The 17,993-nt window shown below is 34.2% G+C and overlaps 2 protein-coding genes and 1 long non-coding RNA gene across 4 annotated transcripts; 2 read left to right on the top strand and 1 right to left on the bottom strand.

Annotated features, from left to right (window-relative positions):
- Positions 1-3,435: 3,435 nt before the first annotated feature.
- LOC105139674 (mitochondrial thiamine pyrophosphate carrier-like) lies at positions 3,436-7,516 on the top strand. Its single transcript, XM_011046216.1, has 7 exons — positions 3,436-3,951; positions 4,463-4,579; positions 5,099-5,210; positions 5,728-5,855; positions 6,103-6,255; positions 6,953-7,102; positions 7,265-7,516. The coding sequence occupies exons 1-7, from the start codon at positions 3,805-3,807 to the stop codon at positions 7,481-7,483; spliced, it is 1,026 nt and encodes a 341-aa protein (XP_011044518.1). The 5' UTR covers positions 3,436-3,804; the 3' UTR covers positions 7,484-7,516.
- Positions 7,517-7,799: 283 nt separating this feature from the next.
- LOC105139675 (uncharacterized) lies at positions 7,800-8,257 on the top strand. The gene is made up of 2 exons (XR_845031.1): positions 7,800-7,896; positions 7,986-8,257. It is a non-coding gene; the product is annotated as an uncharacterized LOC105139675 (long non-coding RNA).
- Positions 8,258-11,089: 2,832 nt separating this feature from the next.
- On the bottom strand, positions 11,090-16,335 carry LOC105139673 (uncharacterized). Of its 2 annotated transcripts, none has more exons than XM_011046214.1 (3): positions 16,215-16,335; positions 14,114-14,950; positions 11,090-13,406 (listed from the first exon to the last, which is right to left on the bottom strand). In XM_011046214.1, the coding sequence occupies exons 2-3, from the start codon at positions 14,948-14,950 to the stop codon at positions 11,613-11,615; spliced, it is 2,631 nt and encodes an 876-aa protein (XP_011044516.1). In that variant the 5' UTR covers positions 16,215-16,335; the 3' UTR covers positions 11,090-11,612. The 2 variants fall into 2 exon arrangements, with proteins under 2 accessions (XP_011044516.1, XP_011044515.1); XM_011046213.1 differs by lacking the exon at positions 16,215-16,335 and adding an exon at positions 15,968-16,179.
- Between the last annotated feature and the right edge of the window lie 1,658 nt (positions 16,336-17,993).

The raw sequence follows: 17,993 nt of genomic DNA, 5'->3' as shown, positions 1-17,993 counted from the left end.
AAATATACTTTACATTATAATTTTATTCCTCTGAATATTAAAGTCTATAGCTAAATCTTAATACTCTGAACATTAATGAAACAAATTAATTGTTGTGTGATTTTTGGTATTTTGTTCAAATCCTAGTTGATAATTATAAACTAGTTACAATATCAATTTTGCATGATAAAATGTGATTTTGTTTTTAAAACAATATGCATGAAAAGCCTTTAGAATTTGGTCATATGCATAAATACAAAATATATTTTTTGTGTTTTTGAAATGATGAAATTTTTTAAAAAAAAATTGCATTTTATTTTTTGAAATTTCAAAGCAAACAGAGTATTTTTCATAGTGGATCCATATCTTACAATGTAAGTCTATAATATGATTTTAAATGAAGTTTTTTTAAAAAAATATTTTTATGTTTTCTGAAATAAAAAAATTGGTTTTTGAATTTTTTCTGAAATCCTAGAGAAAAATCAAATATTTTTAATAATAGATTTGTATCTTACAGTGTAAGTCTATAGTTTTTAATACTAGATCTGTATCTTACAGTGTAAGTCTATAGTTCAGTATTAAACAAAAACTATTAGAAAAACACTTAAGGGACTTACAAATAATTTCAAAATGATCCCTTAATTGTTTTAGAATTTTTTGAATTTCTTAAGGATCATTTGGCTAAACCCCAAAATAAGAACAAACTAATACCAAAGAAAAAGGTTAAGGGCGTGTTTGTCAAACACATCCTTAGCTTAAAATTAGAGATATAAAAAAATATTTTAAAAACATGTTTGACAAATTCACGCTAAATAACTAAACACACCCTTAAATCTGGGTTAGTCTTTGCCGAACCACATGGATTAGACTTCTATAGGTTAAAGGCCCCATCCATGTGTATGGGTGGAGCTTAGGCTCAACCTAATCTAGTTTGTTTGGGCCGACATAAGGCTTAATAAGTTTTTTTCTTTAAATAAACTTGGTATGAATTCGGCCTAGACATAGACTGGCTTAAATCCAGCTCATTTACCTTGTAACTAACCCAGCTACGTGACAAGCTTTTGTTGGAAAAAATGCCAATAAATATGGTTGTCATGCCTTGTTGAAGCCATGAAAAATACAAATATAATGAGCTAGGAGAAGAAAAAAATTTCATGATTTTTTTTAAGTAAATTATTATTATTATTATATTTTGAATTGTCTTTGAACCTGCAAAGTTCACTATTTCATATTGAATTAATCGTCATATAGTTTAGTTTTTTTTGCTAAGAAACGCATTAACCACACCTGGATTTTTTTAACATTCAATAAAAATTTGATAATATAGCACAATTAATTATCTAGTTTACAACTAATTATTATAATTAAAATCCAAACAAGTAGTGCAATTCTCTTATAGAGAAGTAAGCATAAGCTTAAAATGCAAATTTTTACAGAGAAGTAATCACACACTTTGACAATGAGAGTGGCCAAAAAAAAAATTACTTTCTAATATAACTCTCACAGCTTCCATAAATTAGATAATTTATAAGAGATGTTGGAGGAGCATGGAGAAAATAAATTATATTATATCATAATATATATTAAAAATATATTTGAAAGTATGGTTACAATTATTTTTAAAAAAGAAATCTATTTAAAAATATATCAAAATAATATTTTTTTTATTTTTTAAAAATTATTTTTGATATCAATGTATCAAACTAATTTTAAAATATTAAAAAAATATTCATTTTAAATAAAAAATTAAATTTTGATTAAAAAATATTTTTAATACATATAAATAAAGAATCCTTGAAATATGAAGGTAAAATGTTGTCGTATGACCGCAATATAGCCAGGCGCAGTTAAAAAACTACATAAATTACATGCTATCTTCGTCAATATTTTATTTGTTAAACTCTTTTGTTTTTTTTTTCTTTAATATACTTGTGAATGGGCTCCCGTGTTGTCGTGAATGTGCTCACAAATCATGTTTTGATATTTGCACAACATAAATTTGACTATGTTATTCTTTTTAGCAAAACATGAAATAATGATATTTTCAATAATAGCTTATAAAAAACTATGTTATCTATTATTTATTTCCTTTCAATATTTATATAAAATTAATATATATTTTGAGTTACGAATATTGTATTGATAAATCATCATCAACTAAAGTATTATATTTTTTAATTTGAGAGAACTAAATATTCCTTAAATTATAAATATCAAATATTAGGTTAAGAATAAAACTTGATTGTTGATGTTTAAGATATTGTTAGACGTATTTCTTTTAAATGTAACTTATTTTTTTTTATCTTTAATGATTAAAATTATTTTGTAAATCACACCTATTAGATTAATTGATAACTAATTTTTAGATACTTAATATTAATATCCATTCCAGATTGCCGCATATAATAACAAAATAAATATTAAACTATACATATTCATTAACAAGAAATTAAGAACTAAATTACTATTAATAAATTGTTTTAAATCTTAGGCCATCTATAAAATGTTTTTAAAAACAAACTTTAGAGTATATTCAAATTTGAATGTTCTATCATATAAATATTTTCTAAGACTATGCATCTTGGATGTGTAAGTTTTAATAAATAAAAAGCTTATTATCATGAGGTCTCAATTTATTTATAATTGTTATTTATTTTTATATGTGTTCTTGACACTTTTCAATACAACATCAAATGTCCCAGGAGAAAGGAAAAAATGGGCATATTCCTATGAATATCTTGAGATTTTCAAAGTAACACATATTATTGAGGAAAATTCTATTGTGTTAGATTGAGTTTGATTTTAGTGTTTCAAATAGATATATGGAGGGGAAAATATATATTTTTTTGAAAGAATGAAAATTAAGATATATATTAAAAAAATTTCTCAATAAATTCATATCATTTTAAATTAAAAATAAAAATAAAATATTTTATAAATTATTTTCCCTCTTTTCTCTTTCTCTTTAGATAAGAATAAAAGGAAGTAAGTAATACATTTGATTTTAAGAATAGTGTATTTTGGTAATGTGGTGCGGTATATTTTTTAATTAAAAATATATTAAAATAATTTTTTTATATGTTTTATATTAAGACATTAATATCATTTAAAAAACTTTAATTTGATGTATTTTTTAAATAAAAAATAATTTAACAGCATTTTTACATGTTAAGTATTGTAAAACATGATATTTTAAAAAAATATTTTTTTTGAAAATATATTGGAATATTTTTTTGTATTTTTCACATTTTTAACATAAAAAACTAAAATTATAAAATAAAATATTAATTTAATATTTTTTTAAAATAAATATACTTTTAAAAATAGATTTTACCGCGCTTTGAAAAGAATTTTTTTAAAAACAAATATTCTTGTAATGGATTAGACAGGCCAAAAGTGAAGTAGAACGGTTGTTGTTTTAAAAAAAAAAAGAACCGCAAAAGATTCTAGCACTTTTGAGTCTCCTCCTCCTCTCTACCACCACCCTTGTTGTTCTCTCTCTCTCTCTCTCTCTCTCTCTCTCAACTGGACGCTCAAAAATCCTCTAATAAGGTGGCATGCGTTTACAATTTAACTAAACCCCAAAAAAAGGGGAAAAAAACGGAAATGGCTTCGCCTCTGCCTCTCTTTCTTTCTCTTTCCAAGTATCATGAGATTCTTTTGAAAACCCTAACTAAATCTTTGCAGCATTTTCGGTTTTTTCTACTCTTTTCCTTAAACTGACTGGTCTTTCTTTTTTGGGTTTAATTTATTGTTGACATTGCTTGAGAAAGGGAAAGGGGGCGTTCGGTTCGGTTCGGTTTGGGGGATATTTAATCATTAATAATGAGAATGGAGGGGGAGGAACCAGCAACAGCAGATGGAGGAGGGCAGATAAAAAGGGCGTTAATAAATGCAACAGCAGGTGCTATTGCTGGTGGCATTTCACGTACTGTTACATCTCCTCTTGATGTCATCAAGATCAGATTCCAGGTCCTTTTTTTAATTTTTTTTTATTATTATTAATTGTTGAATTATGTGGGTTTGAAATTTGATTGTTTTGCTATGATGGGTTTTTGTTTTTCTCAGTGAAACAATGCGATTTTTGTATTCGTTGGTTGGGGTTTTCACTGTCTTGATAAACTGTTCTGTAAGGTTCTGTTTGTTTGATAAAAAAAGGTTGTCAATGTTTGTTTCTCTAATGGACACTTTTCAATAGAGTATATCTGTAAAGTTCTGTTGCTCATGTGAATGGAATTAATATGCAACTTGAATAAGAATTTAAAGTTCATGATGGAGGCCTGGAAATGGGGAGTATAGATCTTTAGTTGAAAAGGGGTTTCTGCTATTGTACACCAAGGAGATCTGCATGTTAATTTATATATTGGTGTTAGTCATTGTGTGCTTGTCTTTCAAATTCATGGTTGTATATAGGTTATTTTATGAGTGAAGAAGTGTCGAGAGGTGACACTAAGAAAATGTTGGGGTGTGTATTTGTTGACAGGTTCAACTGGAGCCAACGTCTTTGTGGGCTTTGGTTCGCAGTAATGTGACTGCACCATCAAAGTACACTGGAATGTTGCAGGCAACGAAGGATATATTTAGAGAGGAAGGTTTACCGGTATGATGCATTCTTTCTGTTTATTATTTTTGGATGGATGATTTATTTGAATAGTGTAAATCAAAATTGGTGCACAATTGGTGATTTAATGATACATGTTGTAGATGAGTATTTAGAAATCTAAGCCGGTGATTTGAACTTGACAGAAGCAGGGTTGCTGAACCCCAGGCGGTTTACTCCCAATTTACCAACTTCATGTTTTAGCTTCAGTCGAGGTGTGGTATAAATATTAAAGTGATGGAATGTCTTTCAAATGTAGGTTCCTTTTCCATTTTTCTGAGGATTGGATTTTTGGTTTTTTTTTTTTTTTGGATAACTAGAGGGATCTGAGCCCACAATTTGAGAATGTGATTTTTTAACTTATTTATCCAGTTCCTTCACTCCATGCCATTGTAGTGGATGGTTTATGATTTCCAAATATTGTTCTTGGGAGTTCCTTCTAGATATTTTCAAAAACTAATTTTGTGAAGGCTATCTACCATTTTCCTGCTTTTTATCCAAGACGATTGCATGCTGTAGGGTTTTTGGCGTGGAAATGTCCCAGCTTTACTTATGGTTATGCCATACACTGCCATACAATTTGCGGTGTTGCACAAATTGAAAACATTTGCTGCCGGTTCTTCTAAGACAGGTATAATTATAAACAGATTAATATCATCTCTAAATTTGATTCTAGCAATGAATGTTCTATTACGTAGTTTAGCTAGTGTCATTAAAGGTTTCTTTTGAACATACTGAAAATATTTTTGACTAGTGAATGGATGACATAGACATGTACAAATCAAATATGACCTCATTTTTTATTTTGTTTTCCCTTGCTTATGGATTGATTCAACATTCAGATTAACCTAAAACTGATTCAAATTTTGTAATACATTAGCATGGAGTTATGTATGGTGACAGGTTTGGCACAATTTTACTGGAAAATCTACTTGTATTATGCTCTACAGTATGTTTAGAGTCATATGGTCCAGATTCTGACTGTCAAATTATTATATTATATACCTAATGCTAGTGAAGGTCATTGTATCAATGTTATTTGAAAATATGATGGCACTGGAGGTGATGAAATGTTTAATATCTGTCCTGTTTACGTACCCTGAAGGTCTCTTTTATTTGTTATGGCCTGTTTGCTTAATATGATGCAGAGGATCATATTCAGTTGAGTCCTTACCTCTCCTATGCTAGTGGAGCATTAGCAGGGTGTGCAGCTACAGTTGGGTCATACCCATTTGATCTTCTAAGAACCATACTAGCTTCACAGGGTGAACCTAAGGTATAGAATATGATTATTCGTGTCATTCTTATGCTCTCTAAGAGACATGGGTCGCTCTCTTGAATTTTCCCTGTGATGATTTTGATTAGTGGAAGTATCAGCTATGCAGAAATAAGTTAACTGCATAAAGGAGTGTCTATATAATTCATTTCACCCTATTCAGTTCATTTGTCTCAAAGACACTATTTCCAGACACCTTCGAATGATTTTATTGCATTTTACTGCTTGACTGATTAGTGCCTCGTAGGTGTATCCAACAATGAGGTCAGCATTTGTTGATATTGTCAGAACTCGTGGCTTCAGAGGCTTATATGCTGGATTTTCCCCAACACTGGTTGAGATTGTTCCTTATGCTGGCCTTCAGTTTGGCACCTATGATACATTTAAGCGCTGGACCATGGTAAGAATTCAGATCTCTTTTTGTAGTCAAGTGTCCAAGCACTGGACCACGGTAAGATTTTAAAGGGATAATAACTTTTATCTGGAATGGTATTCCATCGAAAAGTCAATCTAGTGTGCTGGTAAAACATTTGAAAAAAATAGCTTTCTTGGTCTTTTGGGATTATCCACCCATTACACACTGCAATTTTAGCCAACACTATTCAGAATTCTGTTATAGGTGGAAATATATTGAGAATGAGACAATTGGAATCATTTGCTTTGCTGTAAGAATGATTTTTCATTTTAAATAAAGCATCACCTTGTTAAAGCTGGAGAGACACCTTGTCATTTCTATCAAAGCACCTTGTTAAAGCTGGAGAGACACCATGTCATTTCTATCAAAGCACCTTGTTAAAGCTGGAGAGACACCTTGTCATTTCTATCAAAGCAGCCGCTAACTTAATGGCAATGGAGAAGCTATTCTGTCATGGATTTCATTGGCCAGTCATCAAGGTCTAAATTTAGTTCATTACAGCTGGTCAATTGGTTAAGAATTGCAATTTCTTTTCTGTTCTGGAGAAGAAGTATTTTCTTAAAGAGAGTTTTGAAAGAAGGCTATGTGTGATGCATGCACTTGGTGGATATTTCATCCTGCTTTCTACACATACATACCAAGCTGTTTTGGACGGTAATACATTTTACAGGATTCATTGTAGGCCTGGAACCATCATATATCGTCTACCACAAGCTCCATAAGCACAGATGATAACCTTTCAAGCTTTCAGCTTTTTATCTGCGGGTTAGCAGCTGGCACATGTGCCAAACTTGTCTGTCATCCTCTTGATGTGGTCAAGAAAAGGTTTCAGGTAGATTATGAATTTTTAACGTTGATTGCTATAAGCTTGTCTTTGTTCCAAATCAATTTGCTAGCCAAAAAACTTGAGTTTTAACGTGTTGTTGCCATCTATTTCTGTCTTACAGCACTGTCAATGATACTTAATTTTTCTTTGTTTTTTGGCTTGCTACAGATTGAAGGACTACAGAGGCACCCAAAGTATGGTGGTCGAGTTGAGCATCATGCTTACAGAAACATGTTTGATGCTCTTCACCGAATTTTGCAGATGGAGGGCTGGGCTGGTCTTTATAAAGGCATCGTCCCATCAACTGTCAAGGCTGCACCAGCTGGTGCTGTAACATTTGTGGCATATGAATTCACATCAGACTGGCTAGAGTCTATTTTGACTTGAATCTAACAAAATATTTTTTCTGTTCTTTTCTTATGCATTTTGGTCGTCAGATTAGTCATTTTTGTCAAAGAACCATTTCAACTCAATAGCTTAAGTTGTGAGGTGAGGCTTCAATACATCCCCTCAAGTAAAAGTTCTCTGTGCTCCAAACTTGTATATGCTTACATTACTTTGTGTTTAATTTTTATTAAATAAATAGAAATAATAAGATTTGAACTTGTGACCGCTTGATTGTGAAGGCTCTAATATCATCTTAATTTAATAGCTTAAACTGTTAAGTGAGGCTTCAAAATATAATTTATATTATTTTTTAATAATTTTTAGAAGCTGGATTTTATGCCTATAGAGTGAACAAGGTAAAAATTAAAATTTAGAGGGAATGGTCATTTTTTTGGAGGTAAACGTTTCAGTAGGCAATGCTATTATTTATGTGCCACTGGAGATCATGGACTGTTCATTAATTCTCTAAATTTGTTCTCAAATGGTGGAAACGTTTCAGTAGACAATGCTATTATATATGTGCCACTGGAGATCATGGACTGTTAATTAATTCTCTAAATTTGTTCTCAAATGGTGGAAACTCTTGTTGTTGGTTTAGTTATATGATTTTATTGTTTAGTAGAAGCGGGATTTCAACATTGAGATCTTCTCGGGAATAAGGGGATTGGAGCACGGTGGTTTGGCCATGGAGCATGAATTCTCGTCTTAAATGTTACAGGGGACCTTGTTTGGGAATTTAATCCTCGAGTTTTTGGGTTTGCTTTTTTTGTTACACTTCGGTCGCCAATTGCTGTTTTATTGATCTGGGCATCTGACCATTGTTTGATGAACTTGTAGCCGTTATAAACGTTGGGGATCTCAGCAATGTAATCCATGGAACCACTAACCATCTAAGACCCCCCTTCATGTATCACCGGACAATAAGTTTGTGACCAGAAACATACAAGCTACGGGCAACAGGCCACAGGGTAGCAGCGGCCAACTACCGCAGTGGCAAGTTCTGACCGTACAGTGCATAGCGAAACCTCAACATCATTGAATGTGAATTGTCACCTTGCTATTTGCTAAAGCCTTGCATAACTCGGAGTTGATAAAACATAAAAGACTGGCATTTTACATATCAGCACAAGAAACGAGGGGAATAGCTCCTCAGCTCTGTGTACAAACAAATAGTGTCAATTAGTGGTCAGAGTCAGATTACCAACAAAATTTGCTGATGACATACTCAACAGGACAAATTGTCGTCCGAAATTCTGTTCGCAAGAACGGCCAACTAACAGTAGATTTGTATTTTGCTGATTTGCTCTATAACGAAGGACAAGGAATTCTGGCATTGACTGCTTTCTTATTCAACAGCGTATCCTAAAAGCCCACAATCTTTCACCGATCGCTTCTCTGTTTATTGGTATCCTGTGGCGGCAGTGCTAAGAGAACTGCAAGACCCCCTGAACTTGTGCAACTTCCAGTGGAAACTTCTCAGCGACTTGCTGAGCGTTCATGGGTCCTTCATGATCATCAGCCTTCCCTTGATACAGGAGCATTATTTGGCCCAGCTGTGCTACATTCAGAGTTCCTGGAGCACCAAGCCTTTCTTCATATCTGCCAGAATCGGGTTTTGTGTTTCGCAGCTTTGGCATGGGCCTATCGTACCTTTCAACCACAGGTGCCTGTTAACAAATACTAGCTCAATATCTGAAGCACTAACATAGATCATTTATTAAGCACCAACAAGACGATCAATTATCAATACCAACCAATTAATACTATCAAACTATGGTCAAGGATATAGATGACTTGCAATCTGCTTGAGCACATTAAAGAGGCCACATAATTGGTCAGTTCTAATGTATTTCTTACAGAACATAAATTGCACAAATGCATGCATCCCTACTCTCATGTGAGGGTCACTGTAATAGTTCAATCAAATTGACGAAACCAAGAAGACACGACTCACATCACATATCCAGTTCATTCTCAGTTATTTCAGTCGCAAAATCACAGACTGGTTTTTCTCTCACATTGTTCCGTGTTCTACAGCATAAAAAATACAAAATTTAAACTCAAGAAAAGGACCAAAATGGAAACATTCCAAGAAAATGAATGCCAACCAGGTTTTCATTTTCAACTTTAACTATGTTACGAACCAGAGGATATGAAGGCTAGAAGGAGTGCAACAAGAAGCAGCAGCAGCAGGTGCATTGATGGAATCACACTTGGAATGTTAGTTAGGACTTTATAATAACAGTTAGTTAGTAGTTTTAATCAGTTAGGGTTAGTTAGTTAGCGTGAAGAATGGGAATTCATTGAATATAAAGAGAATTGTAAGAGACTTAGAAGGTAACGATGAGAACTGACAAATTTTGCGGACTATTCTCTCTCCCGCTCTATTTTCTCTTCCTCTCTGTTCTTTCTTAATCTGCTATTCTTCTTTTTATCTCTATTCTTTCTATTCTCTCTTCAAATTCTTCTTAATCAACAGTTTGTGCTTGCAAAATTATCCCAGAAACCAAACAGACCCTTCAAATCATACCAGGGTAACAGGGTTAGATTCTATATACAATTTCGATAGCCCAAAAACTCCTCCTTGTGTTTTTGCTTCTGGGTTCAGGAAAAAACCCCCCAAAATAGAGCTCAATTTGTGCTATTTTCTCATGGAATGAACCACTATTTCATCATTTACCAAAAAAAAAGAAACTCTTAAGAGAAGCAGTAACATGAAATGATAAACTAACCAGAGACAAGACCGTTTTCATTGTTAAATTGATTGGCAGTTGAGCTCCTCGAGATCTCAACCTTTTCGGTGGATGTAAACGGCGGCCTCACGCGGTGTGGAGGTGGGTCTGGTGGTGCTCGGATTCTTCCAAATGCTCGACGAAATGCCTGACCCATTATTGTTTTCTTTATTATAGCAATTAAATGTCAATGCCAATAACACCACAGCCACCTTTAATTTTGTCTTTTTAATGGCGGGGAAATATAATGGAGCGTGCTTTTGGGCAGCGTAGTAGGAAATAGAGAAACGGAGTAGAAGAAGAAGAAGATGGCAGTGGATAACACGCGCTGGTTTTCTTTATAATATTTTTCAGGAGAAAATAGGGTGACACGTTGGCGGCTTCTCTGAATGGGTGACACGTTGGCGGCTTCTCTGAATGCCACGTGGATAACACCCTCCTTTGTCTTTCTCTGCTGCGAGTCTGAATAGAAAGAACTCAAAAAGGGAGCTTCTTGCATTGCATGGTTTCAAGTTTCCCCCCTCCCCTCCCCTCCATTTACTTATTTATTTATTTTTAATTCAAGAATTTTTTTTTCTTTTCGTAAATGATGATGAAAAATAATTTCTTCTTTAAGAGTTAGAATCACTGAAACCAAACTAAAGAAGGGAAAATAGTAGTTAAGCTTCTATCATATGACTTTTAACGCTACAATGGCTTGCAGGATTTGATGTCTCGACACAGTTTTTTTGAGGAAACTGCCATTTTAAAGGGGGGGAAAGAAAGAAGAGGAAGAAGAAGAACGAGGAGACGCAGATGTCATTGTGTTCAACTTTCCAAGTCTCACAATAGTAGATTCAACTCAAGAGCAGCAAATATTGAAAAACGAAATGATAAAACCCCATTAGAACAGGAGAATCCATCTGCTTACCAATACTTCGATTCATTATGGATGAATTCAACAGAAAACAAACACACATTCAGGAGGAAAAGACCATACTGGACTTTAGGTTGGATCATGGGGCAATGATTGCCTCAGTTAGGCAAAGGTGATATGGGAGTTCAGATTAAGAAGTATCTGTACTGTCAAATACTGTTGAAAAACAACACTTTGACTTGTAAGCAACCTTTTCCCCATCTTGTTTCCTGATGGTAGCCATCTCGCAAGGTTCTTTGTCCGGTGTAGACGTTGTCTTGGAAAGTCTATAATTCTATTCTTATCATTGTGAAGTTAGCATGAAGCCATGCATGTTGCAGTTCGAAGCAAGACAAAGGAGCGCCGCCTCCAAGTCTTGAGTACTTCACCTGCTGAGAAGAGCTTAACCTTCCAGAGTCTTAACGACTCATTCCTATGGTACAGATTGGCAGACCAGCACCGAAAAAAACTTGGAGCCCAAGGTTGGAACACCACCCGTGATTTAAATCTGAACCTCGCTGAGCATGTCTCCGTTACTCTTGCACCCACCATTTCTTCTTCTTTCATCTCCTTTAAAATTTGTCATATCAACACTGAAGTTTTCAGTGATTCTCATCTTACTGCGAGCACGTCGTGAAGGCCTCGACATCCGGTTATCTAGTGAAAAATCATCTTTACTCTTCCGCTTCTGCTTTGTGCTTAAGAAGCCACAAGCGAGAGCTTCTAGTGCTTTAGTGGTCGGCGGCCGGTTTCTTGTGCTGTGTCTTCGGGCGTTCATATCAGGTGGCTGCTGAGGAATAGAATCACATACTACTGGTGTGGTGATTTTTTTCCGCCAAAAATCCTGTGTTTGCCTGCTTGCTTGATCATCTTGTACTTCTATCACTTCCATCATTGAAGGTTCCGTTTCAGCATCTTGAGCTACAGGTATGTTCAGGTCAATCAATGCCCGGGATTGAAGTTTCTCATGCGGATGTTCAGCAACAGAGGAATTACTGCTGAGAGCGCATTCATCACTAATATTTGGACTGCCTCTGGAAGAACTGGTAGCTGATAATTTCTCCACAGTTGGATCCACTCGAGAGAGAAAATCGTCTCTAAAATTAGGACCTTCTCCAGCACAACCAAGCTCATCTTGTTTTAACCCATGACTATTAATTACACCACAGCTTGTCTTTGTCTGGTCACAAGCTATTAATCCATGTAGATGTTTTGCCACTGGGGCCAAAATTTTTCTGTCTCCATGTCTTACTCTTCGGGTTGTTTGGCGCTTGATAGCCCTTTTCATCTGCATATCATCACATTTATCAGCTTTCTGGTCCTCGGGAATTTCTTCAAGAGCCTTGGTGAAACCTGAACCATTTATAGGGAAACTCTGCTTTAAAGCATTATTTTCAACGCCTTCACTGACAGAAAATACTCCCTTGTCCAAATCATTCTTTGTGGTTTTTATCATGGTACTCTTCTTCTTATCAGAACACAGGTTATCACAAGAATCAGATTCATCAGTTGACTCCTTTGAAGAATCATCATCACTATCTTCAGAATCACTTCTGGAGTTGGATATGCTCATCAATCCAACTGGTAAGCTCCTCAGTTCTCTCACCTTTTTTGTTTCCTCACTGGCAAGACTTGTATCAACTACGGTAAACATCATGGCATTTGAAGTGCGGCTTGGAGTTCTAGGTTTGAGGTAACAATGGCGTTGTTGACCAGGAAAATCTCCTTGGTCCAAATTTGTCTTGTTGTTCCATGTGGTTTCTTCCTTGCTACCATCACCCTTATCCTCTCCAATGTCAAGGTCAAGAAGTGTTGGATCCGAAGCAACTTTATTCAGGACATCACTGACAGAATCAAAATAGTGGTCTCCTTTCACTAGTTTCCTTCTTGAAAACTTCTCGATGCCAGGGATCAGAAAGACCAGAGAATGCCTGGAGGCAGCAGCAAAACCATGATCATTAGGCTGTTCAGAATGCCAATCTCTTGCGAGTAATCGAGGCCAAACAGCTTCCCAGAACAGATCATTCGACCGGGCTTTGCTTAAGCGATAGCCACCAGTTAGGTAGTTGATAATTTCAACAGGTGTAAGGGTTGAGCATGCTTTTCCGGTTGGTATTTCTGGACGGACATGAGCAACTTGATTAGACTTCAGAGACTCCATGGTAAAGCCTGTGAGGTCTTGTTTTCCTTTACCAATTCCCACTGCCTCTACGAGGGCACGCAATCCAACTGTCAACTTTAAAGTGAATACATATTCTTCCAGCAACATTTTTCCCTCTCCAAATGCCTTGGCAGCCTGTCAAATGATGAAATTAATATTCAAAGGATAGTGCATTATGGACTACTAATAAACTACATACAAGATCAAAACAAAACAGCCAAGAACTGCAAAATTTCTTTTCAAGAAAGAAGAAAGAGCCTAAAACATAGGACAGGTTTATCAGCAGTGAAACAATGAACTTTGCATCTCAAAACAATGCTCACACCGCCCTTTTTGTGCTGTCATCTAACAATCATTCTCAGTGGAAAAAAAAAATTAACTGCAATTTTAGACTTTCATGTAACCAACCATGAATCTTTAGCAAACTGGCTTTCCCAATTATGTTATCACATCTGCTATCCTAAAACGACAATTAAAGGATGAAAGGAGTACTGTAATAGCATATCATTTGAAGAAGCTCCATCTGTCAATTCATGGATAGAGTGCAAACACCTATTCTGTCTGTTGTAATGAAAGTTGAAACATTCTCAAATTTTGTACAAATAATGTGATGCTCTAAAAAGCCAGTAGAATAATATTTGCAAATAGTTCAACAGAAGTACTTAAACCATATTTCTTGATAGAAATTATCTAATCTGGAACATACTTTGTGACTTTCTGATAGGCGTGCATGTGCTTGTCTTTTATGCATAGTTGCCCATGTGCTCTATAAATAATCAAAACTCAATGGTGCATCTTGGCATTTAAGATTGTGCTACATTCAGAAATACTTCATAAAATACCTCAAGCAAAATATTTTTGCGTTCCTCTGACAATTGTGGAAGCAAACGAGATAACATCTCATGTTGCCTCGATCCTGTAAAAATCCTTTGCCCGTATACACATTTTCTGCTTCTTATTTTACGGCACTCTGACCATTTACGGTGTCTGTCAGACCTATAAAACTTACCATAATAAAATGAAAGTATGTCACGCATCGTCTTGCTCTCAACAAAGTTCTTCACTTGAACCAGATTTTTTCCAAAGATATATAAACCAAGAAGAAAACTGTCCTCCTCTGCTTCACTCCAAGGGTTGTTCACAGAACCAGGAACTAAGGAGTAAACTTTGCTTCCAAGCTTACAAGGCATTTCATTACTTAATTCTGGTTGAAAACATAACTTTGCAGATTCTCCTACTTCCATGCCACCATTCATTGTAATATCCATATGATCAACCGTAACTTTCAAGTCAACTCCTGGAACAATCTTTGCCTCTCTAATGCTTTCAGGTTTTACAGCCTCGTTTCTATTGGATGTGTCAGTCAAATCACAAGGATAACCTTGCAGTTCATGTTTAATGCTCTCAACTTCCTCACTGATCCACATTAATGATACAGGCAATCCAACCAAAAACTCATCGCAAGTAGCAGACGAGATTTTTGCATCAGCTGGATTCTCCACAAGCAACCGGTTGGCACATTCTGTCATAAGAGCTGGAATTTGAGCTTGGTACTCATCTCCAATACGAGGAAGCAGCTCAGGATCTCTGTAGGCATCGCAAATACCCGAAGAAAGTGATTGCTCAGCAGATTCATCTTCAATGCAGTTCCACTCGGAATTCCCTTCGATAGCATCCATCTGCAAAGGAGTTCAAACAAACAAAGATGGATAACTAAAATTTAAAAGGAAAAAAAAAAACAACATAAAAGGCACAAGCCTACCTTGCATTGTCAGAATAAAATAAATTAAACATAGGCTTGATGAATATTATGAAGATAACACTTACTCCTACATCACTGATCATGTTTTCCAACCGAAATAGAAACAAAAAAGAAAAAAACGTTCTCTAGTTTTCTCAAACATCTATCCTTCTTCACTAATCAAACACAGTTTTTTTAGCTATTTTTTAAACAGGTTCCTGGGAATTAAAAAAAAAATCAACACTTTTAGCTAGAATTAAATTATTTTCCATATCAGCCAAAATATGCAAAATATTTACTTATTCATTTATTTATCAAAATTAATATTTCCCAAATTAAAGTATTGTAAAATAAAATAAAATCCCTCGTAAGAAAATTTAATAAGCTGCAAATGCAAAATTACATATATCAATACTCATAAAAATAATCATAACCACAGTTTTACACAAAATCATCAGACCCCAAAAAAATGCATGCACTGAGATAAAACCCGGCAGCTGTTAGTAAAAACAAAGTAACCAAGTCAGAAGTCCCCAACCCCAGATCTCTTTTCCAACCCAAGACCAGCAGCAAAGCAATCCCATATAATAAAGACTCCAACTTTTCAGAGCAAAAAATAAATAAATAAATAAATGAAGAACCCATTACACACATTAAATCGTTTTATCTCCATAACGAATCCCAAACCCCAGAACACAACAAACACTCAAAAGCTTAACGTCCCAAAAACATACTAATACACATCGAGAGAGCACGAAAATATTTACTAGTAACAAAAACAAGAATCCCAAAATGATCCGCAACAAAATTCTACTCCTAGCCCTACTTCATAATACTACAAGAAACCGTAAACAAGTCCCAAGAGGACTAACAACATTAAATCCAAAACTAGATACTCTAGGACAATTAAAAAGAATAACAACCAAAAACATTCAAGATAGAATTTTTACTATAACTCCATTGATAAAACACAAAACCCGTCAAAACCCAAGTGTGATGTACAAAGTGAGAGAGCAATATGAAGGCTGAGAGAAGAGATGGGTGTACTTCGTTACGCACCGACTGACAAGTTGTAGATTAAAAGAAAGCAAAACGTGACCTTATATACCCACTTCAAAAGAAAACACACACACACTACACAGCAGCAGCAACATGTATGTATATATATATATAGTTATAGAGAGAGAAAGAGGGGTGCTTGCCTCAAGGAAGCTAGGCGTTCATGGAGGAGAAAGCTTTTACTTCTTGGTAGAGGAAAAAATAAATAGAAATGAGAGCAAAGGTCGTTTTTTTTTTTTTTTTCTTCTCTCTCTCGTCGACAAAAATGATGTCTCAGCTCGCAGATTACGTTTAGTTATTTTACTCTCTTTAAGAAGTCGACAGTCGACACTCTATTATCTCTCAATGAAATCATTAAAGATCAATATTTTATGCCATTTCGTCGAAAGATGACAATATTTTTTAAAAATTTCATGATTAATGACCGAGTTACACAACAAGGTAGAGCTTATTTTAAGAGTTTAATAAAAAATATTATATTTTAATATATTTTCAAATAAATAATATTTTAAAAGCAACCATTACTAAACACGAAACAAAAACATTTTTTAAGGTCTTAATATTTTATCATCAAACAATAATTTATTTAATTAAATAATGAGATTATGGTGGCCTCAAGATTTGAACTCAAGACAAATGTTAAATGTTTAGGAACGGGTTGTGTTTCTAAAAAAATTTATTTTTTTATATATTTAAATTGTTTTAATGTACTAGTCTTAAAATCAATTTTTAAAAAATAAAAAATTATTATTTTAATATAAAAAATACTTTAAAAAATAACCACAATTTAAAACTAACATCCAATATTATTTCTATACGAACCTATTCACCTGGAAAATACAAGACATGCGCGGTGTAATATGTACCTCAGGTACTTAATTGCACATCTTCATAGTACGAGGTTCAATGTGACAAAATAACATAGTAAAGGGACGAAAAGTGTCGTACAACTAGATTCCTCTTTCGTGACTGGTGCAGTTTAAATGTTCTTCGAATAGAGACTTGCCACATCATCAAATGATATATGCTGGGGATGTTGATTAGTTGTCATGAGAGGAGACTACAAGGGGTTGTAGAAGAGTGCTGCTACTAGGAGAAGACAATTGGGATTGATGACGATGGTGTGTCCACGCGCTAGATCTGAGCGTGGGGGTGGAAGATCTTGTCACCTACTGGAATGACAGATACACCCTCTATAGATGCGTGAGGGTGGTGGGATTTGGTGTGTTTTAGCAGAGAGAGAGGTGCGCGCGTAGCCTATTATAAATTATAAACAAAACTAAAAGAGAAGATGTTATCCAAGACACAATGCACCTAGGATTGCAATAGTTAATTCCTCATTTTTTTTATTCATTAAAAAAATTCCATAAAAGAAGAGTATGATTGTCTTTTTTAATAGGGAATATTTTAGTATTTTTAAATTAATTTAGGAGGAGAAAGGTATTTATTTTTAAAATCGAACTATAAACTATCATAATTATACTTAAAATTGGTGTAATGTTGGTGTCGTTCAAAGGTAAATTTATATTTATTTTTTACTTATAAAATGCACATAAAAATTATCAATCTAGCATTTGCATGATAAAAAATTTTCCTTGCTTTTGAATTATAGTGTTTTATGCCTTGGATTTAAGGATATTTTTGTTATTGTATTATTAGGTTTTTTTTTTGTTATTAGCTAAGGTGATAGTTAGTTTTATCTTTTAATAAATTAAAGGGATTAAAAAAAATTGGTCTATATTGGACATGCATTAATTGAGTTAAGTGCAATATTATCTTTAGACGACATATGCAATTAATTTTAACAACTAAAAATATTATTTTGGGGTATTGTTTGATTTGTTTCGGTATGTCTTTTATGTCAGGGTAGTAGGTGTAAACAATAAAGATTCACTTTAGCTTTGACAAATATTTTTTTGTTT

Source organism: Populus euphratica, unplaced genomic scaffold, assembly GCF_000495115.2.
Source record: "Populus euphratica unplaced genomic scaffold, PopEup_1.0 scaffold280.1, whole genome shotgun sequence".
NCBI classification, from domain to species: Eukaryota; Viridiplantae; Streptophyta; class Magnoliopsida; order Malpighiales; family Salicaceae; genus Populus; species Populus euphratica.
The sequence above is the reverse complement of the archived record's forward strand: the minus strand, read 5'-3'. Positions and strand labels throughout refer to the sequence as shown.